Raw genomic sequence first — 16,479 nt, forward strand, 5'->3', positions numbered from 1 at the left:
TTTCAAATCACGCGTCTTATGAGTCTGCTCTCGAGTCGCTGAAAATTTCGTCTCTCCGTGAGCGCCGATATGAACTAATGCTCAAGTTTGGACATTCGTTACTCGCATGTGAGAAGCACCGTTCGTTACTACCACCTCCCCGAAGCAAATTCAAGCTTGAACCCCCAAGATGCGGTACAAATCGTTTCGTGAGCTCTTTCGTCTCTTTTTTTGTCAGTGCATTTAATCGTTCGTAATTTTTTTTCTTCTGCTTTTTTTTTCTTTCAATTTAGTGACCAATGTTGTAAAAAAATATAGCGTTATTTAGTTGCGGTCTAGGCCAAAACTGTGAAAGCTCGTTTTATTAAATAAATCTATTCTATTATCCACCGATTTTGGTCGAAATATGAAAATCCCCTTTGGTAGATTGTCAAACGAAAACAATTTATAAATCCTATCCCCCTCCCCCAATTAGAGGTTGAATTATGTATGGATACCCCAAAAGCACAACGAAGGCACACATTTTTACTGCTTATCAAGTTTGGCTGAAATCCGACCGCTTATTCGGATATATTGCAAAGGACATGATTCCAAAAATCTTTGTCCCCTCCGTCCACATGTCAATCTCGAGCTTTGTATGCATACAAAATTTCAGAAAATTTTTGCTAAATCAAAAATTGTATTCAAATCAAATTTTTGCGGGTTTTACAGAACATGTTAAACCGCGAGAGGGAGTTATATATATATTTATAAGTAGTAGGTTAAATATGTCAGTAAGTTATATATTTCTGTATATAACTTATATATTCAGTGAGTTATATATATTTATAAGTAGTAGGTTAAATATGTCAGTAAGTTATATATTTCTGTATATAACTTATATTAAATAAAAAAACAAGTTTTTTAAACTGAAAGTAAGGAGCGACATTAAAACTTAAAACGAACAGAAATTATTCTGTATATGAAAGAGACTGTCCCCTCCTCAACGCTTCGATATTTACGATAACGTTTTTTATTTTTTTAAAAAATAAAGTTGTGAGACAGAGTCAAACTTTAGCGTAAAGAGCGAGGCGTTGAGGAGGGGACAGTCTCTTTCATATACAGAATAATTTCTGTTCGTTTTAAGTTTTAATGTCGCTCCTTACTTTCAGTTTAAAAACTTTTTTTTTATTTAATTTTTGAACGTTTTTGAATAAATGCAGGTTTTGATCTTGGCTCACCGTACAGGAATAATTAAAACAAAATTTTCATATTAATGTACTTCTATTTAGTTAAAGGGCCTTCTCGAAACTTGTTTAATTTTATTTACGAACGTTTTTATTAGTAATAAATATACGTAACTTACGAATTAACTTACGTAACGAACTTCTATATTCATATATTTTTAATTTGTTTATTTGGGGGTTCACCCCCTAGTCAATACCTTGCTCTTTAAGCGAAAGTTCGAATTTTTTTCCAATTATTTAAAAATGACCGCTTAATAAAAAAGGCCGTTAATTAGAATAAATAGCTCTTATGAAAGTACTAAAAAATCTTTGGCTTAAAGAGCGAGGTATTGACTAGGGGGTGAACCCAATCATATATGTAATATTTTCTGTTTGTTTAAAGTTTCGATGTTGCTGCTATTGCAGTTGAAATACTTGTTTTTTTATATTAAATATTACCTGATCCTGATTTTATATTACCTGATCCTTTTTTAAATGATGCTGGGAAGTCCGGCGTCCCCTTCATAGCAATGTCCCTTCCCCAATGAAAACTTCCTTCGTGGAAAGATCCTCCCACATAACTCCCGACCCCCCCCCACTACCAGGAAAAATCTCCCCTGAAAACATCTGTATACTTCCAAATAACCAATACTATATGTTAACATTGGGTAAAGTTCATAACTTTCAGCCCTCCTCCCGGGAACTTCGGGGGATCAAATCATCCTAAAAGACATACTTATTATATTTTCGAACATGCTGAACAAAATGGCTATCTCAAAATTTTGATCAGGTCACTTTGAGAAAAAAATGAGCGTGGGAGGGGGCCTAGTTGCCCTCCATTTTTTTTGGTCACTTCAAAAGGGCACTAGAACTTTTAATTTCCATTCTAATGAGCCCTCTCACGATATTTTAGGACAACTAGGTCGATAAGATCACCCCTGGTGAAAAAAAAAAACAAACAAACAAACAAATAACCACACATCCGTGATCTTTCTTGTGGCAAAAAATACAAAATTCCATATTCTTCCAGACAGGAGCTTGAAACCTCTACAGTAGGGCTCTCTGATATGCGGAATCTGATTGTGTGATTTTCAGCAAGTTCTATTGTTTTTAGGGGGTCTTCCCTCCTTTTTTGTAAAATCAGCCACATTTTCTCAGGCACGTAACTTTTGATTGGTAGAATTAATCTTGATGAAACTTTTATATTTGAAATCAGAATTAAAATCTGATTCTTTTGATGTATCTATTTGTATCAAAATACCGTTTTCTAGAGTTTCGGTTACCATTGAGCCGGGTCGCTTCTTACTTACAGTTCGTTACCACGAACTGTTTGATATTCAGTGAGTTATATAGCCTATATTTATAAGTAGTAGGTTAAATATGTCAGTAAGTTATATATTTCTGTATATAACTTATATATTCAGTTAGTTATATATATTTATAAGTAGTAGGTTAAATATGTCAGTAAGTTATATATTTTTATATATAACTTATGTATTCAGTGTGTTATATATATTTATAAGTAGTAGGTTAAATATGTCAGTAAGTTATACATTTCTGTAACTTATATATTCAGTGAGTTATATATATTTATAAGTATTAGGTTAAATATGTCAGTGAGTTCTATATTTCTGTATATAACTTATATATTCAGTGAGTTATATATATTTATAAGTAGTAGGTTAAATATTTCAGTGAGTTCTATATTTCTGTATATAACTTATATATTCAGTGAGTTATATATATTTATAAGTAGTTTGCGTGTTTCGGTACCTTCATAGGAGGCACGGACCAAGGGGGGACCTGGTCCCTGGGGGTCCATAATATAATCTGGGACACCCTCGCCCGCGGTCATAAATACAGGCGGAGGAGGAAGAAGGCCCTTCAACTGTACACTCAAAAGGACCCACTGGTTTGTCCACAAGTCCCATGAGTTGCAAACCTTCTCCCAGTAATGGCTTAAAGGGCCCGGTGATGATGAACACCATCACGGGAGGATCTTCTATAGGAGGATAACTGTGGCAGGGCGTAAGATCCAGATCTATGGACAACGGCCTCTGCAAAGGGTTGCCTCGACCTTTTCGGGGTACCTGCAAGACTGGGGACCTTGCGGTCAACTCTATTCTCACTTGAGGAGTGGCGACCCTCGAGGAAACTATAGCCTAGTAAACGACACAGCATTCGCACGGAATTCTGACTAATGGACATTTCTTCTGGGCTTGGTATGTTTAGATGGGCGTCTTTGGGCTGAAAAACCTCTTCCTAGCTGATTTATCTATTATGGGGTGCCTCCCCGTAGTAGCATAATATTTGTAGGCATGAATATATAATGAGTCGGAGGTAATAGGCTTGAGAATGTCTGTGCAGGATTTCGACTCTTGTTGATAGAAGAGCATCGCCAAGGGCTGAAAACCATGTTGTGACCAAGATGGGCCCAGGATTGCACAAAGCATCCATTCATGGAGATCCCAGGGACTTGTTGCTGTCCGGTTCTAAACTACCTTAATTACTTTTCCATAGATTTGAGAAGATATGAAATCCTCGCCCTATACGGGTTTCTAAGACTAGTTCTATCAACGAGGCCAATGAATGTCCAGCGATTTGGACAAAATGAAAATTGGAACTTGTAGTGTTACAACGTTAAAAAATGATCATTATATCGACAGGTTAATAAGCGAATTCAAGTAGCCTGAGCTGAACATATAAGGAGCTTTAGAAACTTATTTTTCTCAAGTAAGTGGTATCGAACAAGGTGATATAGAATTTGTTTACTCAGGCAGGAAGGATGGGGTACAAAGACAGGGAGTAGGGCTCATGATGAATAAAGAAGCTGCTAAGTTTTGTTTAGGCTAGGAAGGTATTAATAATAGAATACTAATTGCTCATTTTATGACTAAAAAGTTCAGGGTATCAGTTATAGTAGTATACACCCCTGTAGAACCGCCTGACGGAGATACTAGGGACTCAGATGAATTTTACTTACAGTTACAGGAGCAAATAGACAAGGTCCCAGGTAGAAATATCATGTTTTTATTGGCAGATTATATCTTCCAGGTTGGTAGAAATAGGGATAGATGGTATCCCAGCCTAGGTAAATATTGTCTACGAAAAGAAAACAGTAATGGATACAGACTTTTGCAATTTTGTAGGTACAACAATCTAGTTATAACCAATACGGTGTTTGGTCATAAAAGGGCTCATAAGTTAACATGGTATTCACGTGAGTGTAAGACAGAAAACCTTATTGATCATGCTATAGTAAACCAAGACTGACAGGATCAATACAGGATACTAGCGTCTAAAGGAGTGCTATTATTAATGTTAAAAGTAAAGATCACCATCTAGTAGTGTCGAGGGTTAATTTAAAACTGAAATATCGGAAGGGTAACTACCTCCCGGGAAGTTATGATGTTGGTAGACTCCAGGATGAGAATTTGAGAGAAACTTTCCAGGAACAGTTGAATGCTAAACTTGAGAGTTTAAAATTTGATAATGTGGAAGATGGTTGGAATAATTTTAGAAAAATAATTTGTGAAGTTGCTGAAGGTGTATTAGGGAAGAAAGCTAGAACTGCAGCTAAGAATATTAGTGAAAAAGCTTTATGTTGAATAGAAAGGAAAAAGGACTTGTACAAGAATTATCTGAGTGATAGATCGTATGAAAACAAAAGAAATGTAAAGAAAGTGGAGAAAGCATTAAAATACGAACTAAGGAGGTGTGAAGTGGAGGCCATGGATAAAATTGCCGAGGATCTGGAATATGCAGCTAGACGGCATAATAGTAAAATATTGTACTGGTACATTAACAAATTGAGAGGGAGAAGTCAATCCGGACTTGTCCCAGTTAAAGATAGGAATGGGGTCGCAATTAGCGATAAGGAAAAAACTAAAGAGAGATGGGCCGAACCTTTTGAGAACTTACTTAACCGAGATAGAGTTGCAGGACAAAATATAGATGAAAATGATAAAGTTCGTGATACTTTGGATTTGACGGAAGATTTGTTTTGTGAGGAGAAATTAGCAACAGTACTAAAAGGATTAAAGAATAATAAGGCTCCAGGTGCTGATTGGGTGGTAAATGAGTTTCTTAAATATGGTGGCTCTGAGGTTAGAAATAAGTTATTGAAGATTATGAATAGGATTTTTGAAAAAAGGGGAAACCTTAATTAAGCCACTTCATAAGAAAGGTGATAAGAGTGAGTGTGGTAACTATCAAGGCGAGAGTTTGGTCTCTGTAGTTAAAAAATTGCTTAGTAATGTGATACGTTGTAGACTGAGAGATGTGATAGACAAATTCTTGAGAGAAGAACAGTGTGGTTTTAGAAAAGGTAGAGGATGTGTTAGCTAAGCCTTTGCTCTTAGGCCAATAATTGAGTCTTAGACTAATAATAATGGTCCTCAGTTTTATAGATTACGAGCAAGCGTTCGATTCTGTTGATAGAAGAGCTTTAGTGAAGGTTTTATCTTTGTATGGTATACCAGACAAATATATTAAAGTGATTAGTGCTATGTACAAGAATAAAACTGCTGCAGCTAAGGTATGAAACGAGGTTAGCAGCTGGTTTCGCATTAAATTAGGAGTTCATCAGCGTTGGGTTCTATTCCCTTATATGTGAATCATTTTGCTGAACATAATCTTAAGGAACACAAAAAAGGCAATTGGAGACCATGGAACCAAATGGGGAAGAAAAAGTCCCCTAAACTTGGATTATGCTGATGATTTAAGCACCCTAGATGAAAGTATGAGCTAAATGAATGAACTTTTAGAGGTTTTGCGAGTTCAGGGGGCTAGAATTGGTTCGAAAATTAATGTTATGAATACTAAGTCACTAAGGCTAGGAATAAGTGAAGATGAAAAGGTGACCTTGGGTAATGAAAAGATTGATCAGGCGGGCAGCTTCACTTACCTTGGTAGTATTATTAGTAAAGCTGGTGGGAGCAGTGAAGATGTTAAAAATAGAATAGCCAAGACTCAGGGTGTTTTTTCACAGTTAAAAAAAGTTTGGAAGAATAGGAAGATAAGTCTGCAAACCAAGATTAGAATATTAGAAGCTACAGTGATGACAGTTGTCAAATATGGCTCTGAAGCATGGACGCTCCGAAGAGCGGATGAAGATTTGCTAGATGTTTTCCAGAGAAATTGCTTAAGGATTGTTCTGGGTACCCGGCTGACTGACCGTATATCAAACAATAGGCTATACGAAAACTGTGGTTCAATACCGATCTCTAGGGCTATAAGGAAAGAAAGGTTGAGGTGGTTAGGGCACGTTGTGCTGATGAAGGATGACAGATTGCCGAAGATTGTTCTTTTCGGCCAACCATCTAGGGCTAAACGGAAAGCAGGTCGTCCCCGTCTGGGGTGGCAGGACGTCATAAAGAAAGATTTAAAGGAAATGGGAACTTCGTGGGCGGGTGTAAAAAGGGAGGCTTTGAATAGATTGGGATGGAGGAAGATCGTGCGTAGCTGTGTTGGCTTCAGGCGGCTTGGTGCTGCGGTGAGTTGTTAGTAGTAGTAGTATTATTTTTCTTTTATATTTTATTTATCTATTAATATTTTTAATTCAGTTATTTATTTATTTTTCTATATTTTTTTTTATTTTTTTATTAGTATTATTATTTTTTTATGTAGGTTATAGTTTATCTATTTTTGTTTTATTTATAATAGTCTTAATTAAATAGTCGAGGTTTATGTAAATAGTTGAGTTAATAGGTAAGTAGTTACGTGGAATTTCGCGCGATAGCAAACACTCATAGGTTTTCTCCAGCGTGAAAGTGTTGTCTAATTTATTTATTTGTTTATGAATGTGGATTTATAAACTTATGAACTTAACTTATGAACATGCTTTCGGTACAAGTCAGGTTGGCTCTCTTTGAAGGGTTTATCTTTTAGGTTTATGAGTACTGGAAGATACATTTTCCATTTTCATGTTTAATGTTGCATTGTTCAGAAAATAGAAACTCACATTTTCTTGTCTATTCAAGGTCTTTAATTCAAATTAATTCGGGAAATTGCGTGTATGGTGTTTGTGTAGCTGAAACCCCGTTCAACTCGACCCATTTAGCTGAACCCAGTTTAACTCAACCCTATTCAACTAACCCCCTTGGAAGTCTACCCCCATTTAAACCAACCCTTATTCAACTGGACCCTATCTAACTCAACCCCCATTTAACTCAACGTCCATGTAACTCAAACTCCATGCAATTCAACTCCCGTTTAACTCAATACCCATTTAATCCAACCCTACTTGACTCAATTCTCAGTCAACCCCATTGCTGTAATCGTGAAATTCAGGTGTCTTAGGTCTCTGAGCGCGAAAACTTTTGCACATTTCAAGTGTACGATACAGAAGGAAAAATTGCTTGTTTTTAGAGAGAGAGAGGAACAATAGTTTTGCATTAAAGCAGAACAAAAAGAGCTTATATAAGAGTTAACTAATAAATAAAGACTATTTCATTTGATTCTACATTTATCACTTCCGATAAAATGGACTGACTTACATTTTCTAGATTTATTGTTGATTTAAGGATAGTTGAACTGAATGGGCTTGATTGTAATGGGGTTGAGTCAAACAATGCTGTTTTAAACGGGGGCTTTATTGTATGAGGGTTGAGTTGCATGGGGGCTCGGTTAAACTCGAGTTGCACGAGTGTTTGGTTAAATAGGTTCAGTTGGACGTGGATCAGTTAAACGAGGGATCAGTTGCACGAGCTAGGTTTGTTTATTAATATTCAAACTACTTTCAAGTTATATTTATGTTCTTAAGCTAATAAACAGTACTTATCCCCATTTGAACTTTTATTTGTTTGAGTGTATTGCTCAACTTATAAAAAGCATTGGTTGTTGATGAAAATTTTTATAAAAATGTTTCATCTTGGCTGCCTGTAAACCTTTTCGAATGACGAAGGGCTTTTTCCCGACATAATATTTATACATAAAAAGACTGATATATAAAAGACATACAGTATATAAAAAGACGGATTTTTCCCGACATAATATTTCAATGTGTCTTTTTGAATGTTGATATTATTTCTTCCATTCCAATTTGTCTGTCAAATAAGATTGAAAACGTTGATTAGTCCAAATGGAGTATCGTGAATAAGAATTTAGTATTAGCTTTCAAAATCAAGTTTCAAAGTTGTTTTAATTTTCTTTTCGTTCAATATCCTAGTTAATCTCTAGCTTTAATGTTTACATATTCGACAGATGGTAGTTTTATTACATTTTTACAAATCAAAAGGAGTCAGGTCAATCCTTCTGATACTACAATGCCGCCAGCCAGAATTCGACCCATTTGCACCATTGCACCATCTTTGCTAATAGCAAACGGTTCCTTCCCCATAGCAGTGTAGTTTATTTTTATCTACATATAAAAATAATTGGTTCACAGAGTATTTTATAAATAAAATTGATATGAATTCATAAAATTTAGGTTGACGTGATTAATTATAATATTTCAAAATAATTCGTTTTTATGTTTGAATTATATAAATTTATTTGTTGTAAATTCGTAAAATCTAGATTCATGTGATTTATAAATTTTCGTTTATCAGTAGTTTGGTAACCGATAAGCAACAATAAATAGTTAGTTATTATTTAATTTTATTTATTATTAATTAAGTATTAATAAATATGTTTACAAAATAAAAATGATAAAATTTATTGTTGGCAATCTTTCTTGGAAAGGTATTCAAATCCATCTTTTTTTTTTTCGAAAAGTTTCTTGGGAGGCCATCACGAGTTTCGCTTTTGATTAGACATATGAGCCAGAATACAAATAGTCACATCCCATGGTTGCTTGAAACCATTTTCTGCCATAGCTTAACCATTTATGACTGGTTAGTGGTTTAACCTATTTATGACGGTACATAGATGAAATGATTCGAACGAATGAGATGAATATTCATTTAATTATAGATTTGTGAAATTTTTTGCTGGTTTTTTCACTAGTTCTCACTGGCTGACCACCGTTTCAAGAGTGGTGGCAAAGTGGCTCACTTTATTCAATGCTTTCTAATGAATTTGTTTCGTTTTAGGGAGCTTCTTGGAGCCATAACAGGTTTAAAGGCAAGAGTACGCCAAGAAGAAGAAAATAAAAGAAAAGCTGAAGAAGCCATTAAAGCGAAAGAAGCAGAAAAAGCAGCAGCTGTTAAACAAAAGCTTGGAGAAAAGAAAGGAGATGAAGGAAAGAGATTTGAAAGGTGAGAGTGGCTGAAGCCAATCTTGGGGGATCCCTTTAAAAATCGTACTGTTAGTGAACTGCTATCAGACTAGACAGTATGAGAGTTGGGGAACTTGGAACCATCAAAATTAGTTAAGACAGCTCACTGATTATTATTTAAGCCATTTGTAGCTTTTTGACAAGAAATGCACAATTGAAATCTTCAGAGGTTGTAGCAAAGATTATATAATTTGAGATGCTTAAATGCATGTGTCCCAATGATAAAAGTAAATAAAGCATCTTGTAATCCAGTGACAGTTTTCACAACTACTAAAATGCAGTAAAATACAAATACCTCGCTAATTACGACTGCTTTTCTGTGAATATTATAAAATTCAAGGCCGTACCCTGCGGCGGGGGGTAGGGCGGTTTGAACCCCCCCCCCCCCCAAATGTTTGTCTGACTCGTAAAAACATAATAAAAATGGATACAAAAAAATTTTGTATGTTTTTTTCTACGTTTTTTTGCGTAACCCCCCCCCCCGAAAAAAATCTTGATAAATATCTACCAAATCGTATTATTGAGTTAGGACTAAAGTGAATACACCATTCGATGCCTTTTTTCATGCCGATTACGAATATAATAAGCATTTCTATTAGAAATGAATTTCAGCCCCCCCCCCTATATATGCTACTGAAGGGGTTGGTTTGGCATATATAGGGGGGGGGGGCTGTAATTCATTTATACTACAAAAGCTTATTATATTCGTAATCAGCATAAAAAAAGGCATCGCATGGTGTATTCACTTTAGTCCTAACTCAATAATATGATTTGGTAGATATTTAACAAAATCTTTAAGTAAAACCCCCTCCGAAAAAAATCCTGGGTACGGCCTTGACAAAATTATAAATTGTGTCTAAGCATTCTCAATCTCAAATAGTTCTTATGATTTTAGCTCCTTAGCACTCCCCAAATTCAAACGTCTTTTGGAGCCATTACTTGTCAGCACTCACATTGAACACGTGTTTTAATTGCATTATCTGGTTAGAAATATTTGTAAAGGGCTATTTTCGATTAAAAACGAAGTAAAGCCCAGTAAAACACCATTATTTACTGACGATTTTAATTAAAATAGTCCATTTTCCTCTACTATAACACATGGCTCACAATTATATCTTTAAATAAATACCTTTGTGTCTTTTATACAATTATAATTTATAATATAGGACTCCCCGTTATATTGTGGCAGTAGAAAATTTTGTATTGATGGGAAGGATGTCAAATGAAGTGTAATTTTTCTTTAGTATTTGTCTTTTTGTATATGGCTTTAATTGGCTTTTAAATACAGATTATTATTATTATACATTTCGTTTATACTCGATAATTTATAAATTACAAATATATTAAAAAATTAATTGTATAATCGTATATTTTATAAACTATAATTTTATAAGCTATACTTAATAATTTGTAATTTATAATTTATATTTATATGTCTGTATATTTTACTTTTTACGTAAAACATAAATTGTTATGATATTATTAATATCATATTTAGTCCTTAAAGGCAACAGTAGATCTCAGATTCTTTTCTATTGACGAGATATTGTTGAAAATACAAGCTGAATATATGTATTTAGAAATACCAATAAAAAAATGCCTGAAAATACAAGATATGTTCGACAATGGGCTCAGGAGACGAAAAATTTTGAATATATGAGGGTCGAATAAAGTATGGCAAAGGCTATTTTAATGGCCTTAAATTATACTTTACAGTCGTCTGAAAACCATTATTCTTTTTCAATATGTCTGAAGGAGTTGAAAATTTACTCAGTAGATGTAAATAGCTATGAATCTAAGGTAAAACAATATCAAAAGAGCTTCTATCTGAATACGCATGTCTTTGAAGGGGATTCATTTTAGGATATACATTTAGGGGAGGGAGGGATTTGAAATTGCTTTGACCTCCTCCATCCAATAAAGTCTTGAACAATAGAATTGTGTTTTTTTAAGTAAATGTATATTGCTATTCTTTAAGAATGAAGTTCCCCTCCCTTACTTCTTCCCTAATTGAAAGAACCTCTTCGCCTCGCACCTCTTCCCTAAGTGTCATCTCCCTGGTTACTCTTGTTGTTGTCCAATGAGGATAGGGGCGATCAGTTTTTACTTAAAGCAGAAAATTGTAGGGGGGAGAAGCAGAAACCCCGATACTTTGGAAGGGGACAAGAGCTTGCCCCCCCCCCTCCCGTCCTTCAGTTGTGTGTGTTGTTTTATGCTGGATTGAGAGGCATCGTTTTTATACTTGGGTCTTTTTGTGAGGTCTATTTTTGATATTTTCATTTTTTTACTCATTTGATTGAAAATAGATTTTCATAAAATAATATAGTTTTCTAAAAGGGGATCCTTTGCTATTTAAATTTGAAAAAAATAGAAGCTGAAAATATTTTTTGTTGAATTTTAGAGAATGGTCTGTAAAATTGACTAGAAAATGAATTCAACGAATTTTTTTTCCGTTTTTTTAGTGTTTTAAATAAGAAAATAACTAGCAAATTTACATTTTAAATACGAAATAAAATATTCTCTTTATGTTTAATGCTTGATAAATTTGATTTTATCTATATGTTACGGCGAATGTCCAAAATCTAGTTAATGTCGACATTCGCCGGTGAATGTTTGAAATTCCTTTTTCTCTGCTTCGATTAGCTTTTTCGAGTCAGCTTTTTCAGTCTTATGCAACCTATGATGGTAAAAGTTAGGTCAGATTAGATTATGTTAGTTTAGATTAGGTTAAGTTAGATTAGGTTAGGTTAACTTTGGTTCTAAATATCAGAAATGGGTTAAAAACCTAACTTAAGCTAACCTAAACCAACCTAACTTCGTCTAACCAAATATAATCTAACCTAACCGTCCATCATATATATATATATATATATATATATATATATATATATATATATATATATATATATATATATATATATATATATATATATATATATATATATATATATATATATATATATATATATATATATATATATATATATATATATATATATATATATATATATATATATATATATATATATATATATATATATATATATATATATATATATATATATATATATATATATTTGTCGACATTCACTGGGGAATGTTTTTTCTCTGCTTTGAATCAATTAGCTTTGCGAGTCAGCTTTTTCATTCTTATGCAACCTATCAGGTCAGGTTAGATTATGTTAGTTTAGATTAGGTTAAGTTAAATTAGGTTAACTTTGATTCTAAATATCAGAAATTGGGAAACCAATTTCTTAAGATATTGGGAAAGCCAGTTTCCGTGCAAAATATTGACTTTGTTTCTCTGACTAAAGGCCATCCATTTCCAAGTTCGAACTTGAAACTCAAATTGTAAGTCTGAAATGGATTCCTAATGTCCCTCAAAATAGTTTAAAAAAATAATTTGAATATGCTCTTAACATGAGAGTGCTTCAGATTTCCTTTGGTTTGAAATACAAGGATTAAATTTTGTAGTTGAAAAAAATCCAGTTGCGCGACATTAAGCATCCCATAAGGTAAAATCAAGTTGTATATAGCAAAACTATATTTTAAAGATTTGAAGTATCATTAAAAATCCATTGGAACTTAAAGATCTTAAAGATCTTAAAGAACTTAAAGATCTTGGTAGATTAAGAACCTTAAAGCAGAAAAAAGTTTTACGTACGGATTACAGAACTTCAAAGGATTGTTGAAAGAAATTTCTTTCGGGATTCCTACCTTTTCCCCAAGGTAATTAGAATTACTGACTTTATTTTAAGTAAGAAGACAAAGAACAAAAGAAATAATTGTCAGTCCTTTTCAGCTTTTGGCTTCTACTGCACCTGTTGTCAAGGCTACTCCTGGATTTTTCTCTTATATGTGCTGAGAGGAGGGGCGTCAACTGTGAAAATGGTATTGCCAGCTTGTTTTTTTTCTCTAATTGCTTCAACAAAAAATGTATGCGTCAGGTCATAATAATTAAATCTTGTACACATTTTGATTCCGGATAAGCGTTTGGACTGTGTTCCACGATATTATTGGTAAAAATAAAGCTTCCTTGTTTTTGAGAATGGGACTATTTTCGATAATTTATTTCGAGGTCTTTAAGTTCATCTTAAAGGATACGGTGTCCTAAAGGCCCGTGAAAGTATACAAAATTCGCCATGGTGCCTCATACTTTCATTTAAAGTCTATAAAATTTCTATATTTCTAGATAGTAGAAGAGAAAAAGTTTTTCAGAAGTTAAACTGAAAACTTTTAAAGAAAGATAAAAGAGTTAATTTTTTTATTTTGAATATCTATTACAGGCGAACAGGTGCTTATCAAGCCGGCAAAACTAGGCTTTTCGAGGCAGAACCCCTTGGAATATTCATTGACGGCCAGGGAAAACCGATCCTTACACCATCTGGGTTGAAGTCAGGAATGGCAACGTGGGACAAAGCAAAGGAGAGGGCACTACAAATGTGTGTTTTATCCCTTCCGGCTAATGGATTTGAAGAAATGATACAATGGACCGAACAAGGAAAGCTATGGAAGTTTCCAATTGACAATGAAAATGGTAGGCCACTGACAATTTTCTCTTTTTCTTTCTATACAAAAGAGAAGACAAATGTGTTTCAGCTTTTACCGTTTTGCGCAATGAAAAAAACTGCAATATGACTAAAAATGAAGAATTTATACACGGACACACTGGTGAAAAGTCGAATTCTTTAATTCGGTCTACTTACTTATATATATATATATATATATATATATATATATATATATATATATATATATATATATATATATATATATATATATATATATATATATATATATATATATATATATATATATATATATATATATATTTCATGGATAAAAATATAGAGCCGTTTTCAAGAAATATATATATATAATCATATATAATATATATTGAAAACCCGTCGTATACAATAAATGTACAATGACAGAGTATACAAAAATACGAAAAGAGGAAACAAAACGATAATAATAACAACAAAAGCAACAACTTATTAAATAGTATACAAAAAAGTACGAAAAGTGGAAACTGAAAGATAGCATACTCAAAGATTACAAAATAAACAACAACTACTTCGAAAACAGCAACAAAGAAAACAACTTTTGAAAGGAGAAAAAAAAAAATAAATAAAAAAAATAAAAAGGAAACAAGAGGAAAACTAAACAAGCAAACTGGCCCACTCGTGCTTTAGAATTGCTGGTTTTGTTTTTTGCCGGCTAATAAGTGTCTCAACAGCTAGATTTGGGTCCGCTACGTTATAGCACCAAATCAGAAAACTATTTTTTGTCCAAGGTGGCAATTTTAGTAGGTACCGTACTTTGCAAAACGGAAAAATATAGAGCGGATTTTAGACTTTTCACGTTTTGCCAATAAATTCCAGAAAGGGGTCACATATAATATATGTGGCAGAGCGGTAGCGTTGTAAATACTTGCCAGTAGTGGACGGTTAAATCTCAGAGTGGATTTAACGATCAAAGCATAGGAGCTGGATATTCGCCCTTAAAGATGTGAGATCAGGAGGGAACGGGTATGCTGTAATGAGGAACCTATTGGAAGCCCCAGATATACTATTTTATCAACTGGTTTTACTGAACAATCACCTAGTGTGATATTAGTAGGAGGGTCATTCTTTCAATTATAAAACAACACTTCCGACTTTTGTGAGTTAAATCTCAGACCGACTTTCTCGTAGTTGGACTGCAGACATGAAAATATTTCTGAAAGGCGGTTAAGCGTCCGACTGAGATTCAGCGTGTCATCAGCATAGCATACTAGGGAGATGTCAATGGAACTGAGAATGCATGATGAAGGACAGCTGTCTTGAGGTTCAATAATGTAGTTATTGAAGAAATTGGGGGATAAAACTGCTCCCTGACGGGCACCTTTATGGACTGGTTACAAAGCTGACCGTGGTCATCAAACACATTTTTTCAAACTCATCTGCGAATAAAAGTTCAAATAACTTGCAGAGAGTGATAGCAACCGTGATTGGACGGAAAGAGGAGCATTGTATGGTAACTTTTCCTTTTTGAGGAACTGGTGTAAGGTCTCCAATTGAGAAAGGGGTTGGGACAATACCCTGAATGAGGATAATCTGCATCAGGAGGGTTACATGACTAATGAGAGCGGGCCCACCACTTTTTAGATGGAGTGCACTGATCCTGTCAATCCCAAAAGATTGTTTAGGTTTTAGGTGAGAGATGGCCCTACATACAGCTCCCTCCGTTACAAGATAATCACTCCGAGGACAACTATATAAGAAGTTGTCCAACTCAGCTTCGTATCTTTCGTTGAGGGCTGGGTCAGGAGGCGAAAATTCTGACCCAGAATATGCGTACCATTCAGAATCAGGGATAGCAGATGCGGATAAAGACTCGTCGCTTTTAGAGGAAAGAAAACGCCAAAGGAGAGACGGATTAATTTTGGCCCGTGTAGATTCGATATCAATCATCTTTTTTCTGTGAGCTTTTAGCTCCTTTGCGAATTTTCTTTTTGTGAGCAGGCGGATTGAATTGACTACCCCCGAACGGGGTCGTCCACAAGAAACCCAAAGTTGAAGCAAAAATTTAGACTTAGAATGGGTATCCACTAACTCTGGATTTTCAGACCAGCCTGGAAGGGTATGACGACGGGGTCTACTTAGAGGGACAGCAGCTTTTTCAGCACAGCGAAGGGCATGGCCAATTTCTGCGCAATAAAAGTCAACTGATAGTTGTGTTTCCTCCCTTGAAAGAGCAGTTAATCCAGAGAGAAGATGAAAAGGGACACGGATCTTACTAAGGACTCTGGCGGCTTCTTCTTGAAATAAAACATGGTTAATTTTACGCCAATCACGGCGAGACCTAGGAGGTGTTTTTGAAGTAGTTTGCGTTTTTGTATCTGAGCTGTGGCAAGGAATCTCGGCTGAGAACTGTATTGGTAAGTGATCAGACAGCTGAAAATCAAGCACAACCTTGACAGGCGAAATCCTGAGATTTGCGGACGTAACAACGTGATCGAGATCTGATGTGGACATTGAGGTGTGTACATGTGTAAAATTTAAATCTTTGCACTTGAGGTCAAAATGGTCTCCA

At 34.5% G+C, this 16,479-nt stretch overlaps 1 protein-coding gene across 1 annotated transcript in view; it reads left to right on the forward strand.

Moving 5' to 3' along the window:
• mRpS31 (mitochondrial ribosomal protein S31) overlaps positions 1-16,479 on the forward strand; it is a 44,129-nt gene that overhangs the window by 21,937 nt on the left and 5,713 nt on the right. The window contains exons 6-7 of the mRNA XM_089107994.1: positions 9,218-9,382; positions 13,689-13,939. Of these exons, the coding sequence (XP_088964120.1) occupies positions 9,218-9,382; positions 13,689-13,939 (416 nt within the window). The remainder of the gene's footprint in view (positions 1-9,217; positions 9,383-13,688; positions 13,940-16,479) is intronic.

This window comes from Artemia sp. Qi Xiang Cuo, chromosome 2 (assembly GCF_049724085.1).
Source record: "Artemia sp. Qi Xiang Cuo chromosome 2, ASM4972408v1, whole genome shotgun sequence".
NCBI classification, from domain to species: Eukaryota; Metazoa; Arthropoda; class Branchiopoda; order Anostraca; family Artemiidae; genus Artemia; species Artemia sp. Qi Xiang Cuo.